The sequence below is a fragment of the Malurus melanocephalus genome, unplaced genomic scaffold (genome assembly GCF_030028575.1).
Source record: "Malurus melanocephalus ecotype Western Australia unplaced genomic scaffold, MMel_1.1 scaffold_2776, whole genome shotgun sequence".
Taxonomy (NCBI): Eukaryota; Metazoa; Chordata; class Aves; order Passeriformes; family Maluridae; genus Malurus; species Malurus melanocephalus.
In genome coordinates this window covers 4,687-6,227 of record NW_026626008.1, presented here as the reverse complement: position 1 = coordinate 6,227, position 1,541 = coordinate 4,687, and the positions used below count along the sequence as shown (strand labels likewise).

Below are 1,541 nucleotides of genomic sequence, written 5' to 3'. Positions count from 1 at the left end.
AAAATTCTCAAAATCACCCCTAAAAATCGCTAAAAATCCCCTCAAAATTTCCCCAAATCCTTCCAGAATTCCCAAAACTCCCAAATTTTCCCAAATTTTCCCAAATTTCCCCAAATTTCCCCAAATTCACCTTCCCTGGGGGTGCACGGCGATGGCGCGCACGGCGCCGCGGTGAGCCAGGATCTTCAGCGCCGCCTCGGGGCTGTTGGGCGTCCACAGAGACACCGTTCCTGGGCAAAAAAACAGGGATTTGGGCAAAAAATGGGATTTGGGGAGAAAAAATGGGAATTTGGGGAGAAGGGAGGGGAAAAAACAGAAAAAAAAATGGGGAAAATCAGGGGAAAAACAAAGGAAATTGGGGAAAATCTCCCAAAACTGCAACAAAATCCAACCAAAATCCCCCAAAATTCCCTCAAAAAAACCCCCAAAATTCCCTCAGAAATACCCCAAAAATTCCATCTAAAACCTGCTAAAATTCCCAAAAATTCTGGAAAATTCCCAGAAATTCCCCAAAATTCACAAAATTCCAGGAATTCCAACCATTGGTGGATGAGGAGGATCTCCCAAAAGCCAACAAAATTCCCGCAAAAAAACCCAAAATTCCACCAAAAACCCCCAAACTTCCACCAAAACCTCCCCAAATTCCACCAAAAATCTGCTAAAATTCCCCAAAATTCCCAATTTTCCCCAAATGCCAGGAATTCTCACCATTTCCATGGCCAAGGTGGATCTCCCAAAACCCCACACAATCCAACGAAATTCCCCCAAAAATCCACCAAAAAAACCCCAAATTTCCACCAAAATCTCCCTAAATTCCACCTAAAACCTGCTAAAATTCAAAAAAAATTCTGGAAAATTCCCAGAAATTCCCCAAAATTCCCAGTTTTCCACTGTTGGTGTCTGAGGTGGATCTCCCAAAACCCAAGAAAATCCAACGAAAATCCCCCAAAAATCCACCAAAAAAACCCCAAAATTCTACCAAAATCTCCCCAAATTCCACCAAAAACCTGCTAAAATTCCCAAATTTTCTCAAAATCCCGGGAATTCTCACCGTTTCCATGTCCAAGGTGGACGAGGGCGTTGTGGGGGTTTTGGGTCATCGCGGCCGCGCGGCCGCTGCGGGTCCGGAGCGTGGCCACCTCCTGTCCCACGGAAATGTCCAGATAATGGAGCAACCCCAGCTCGTTCTGAGGAGAAAAAACGGGAATTTGGGAAAAAATGGGGAAAAATGGGAAAAAACGGTGAAAAAATGGGGAAAATCGGTGAAAAAATGGAGAAAATAGAGCAAAAAATGGGGAAAATGGAGGGAAATGACCCAAAATGGGCTCCTGTCCCACGGAAATGTCCAGATAATGGAGCAACCCCAGCTCGTTCTGAGGGGAAAAATGGGAAAAATGGGAAAAAATGGGAAAAAACGGTGAAAAAATGGGGAAAATAGAGCAAAAAATGGGGAGAATGGGGAAAATGGCCCAAAATGGGCTCCTGTCCCACGGAAATGTCCAGATAATGGAGCAAGCCCAGCTCGCTCTGAGGGGAAAAAA

General features: G+C 44.8%; 1 protein-coding gene across 1 annotated transcript in view; it reads right to left on the bottom strand.

The window, feature by feature from the left end:
- Positions 1-1,541, bottom strand: part of WDR46 (WD repeat domain 46) — a gene marked incomplete at both ends in the record, with an annotated part of 8,061 nt that overhangs the window by 1,879 nt on the left and 4,641 nt on the right. The window contains 2 exon segments of the mRNA XM_057388902.1: positions 131-230; positions 1,052-1,427. Coding sequence (XP_057244885.1) covers positions 131-230; positions 1,052-1,427 — 476 coding nt within the window.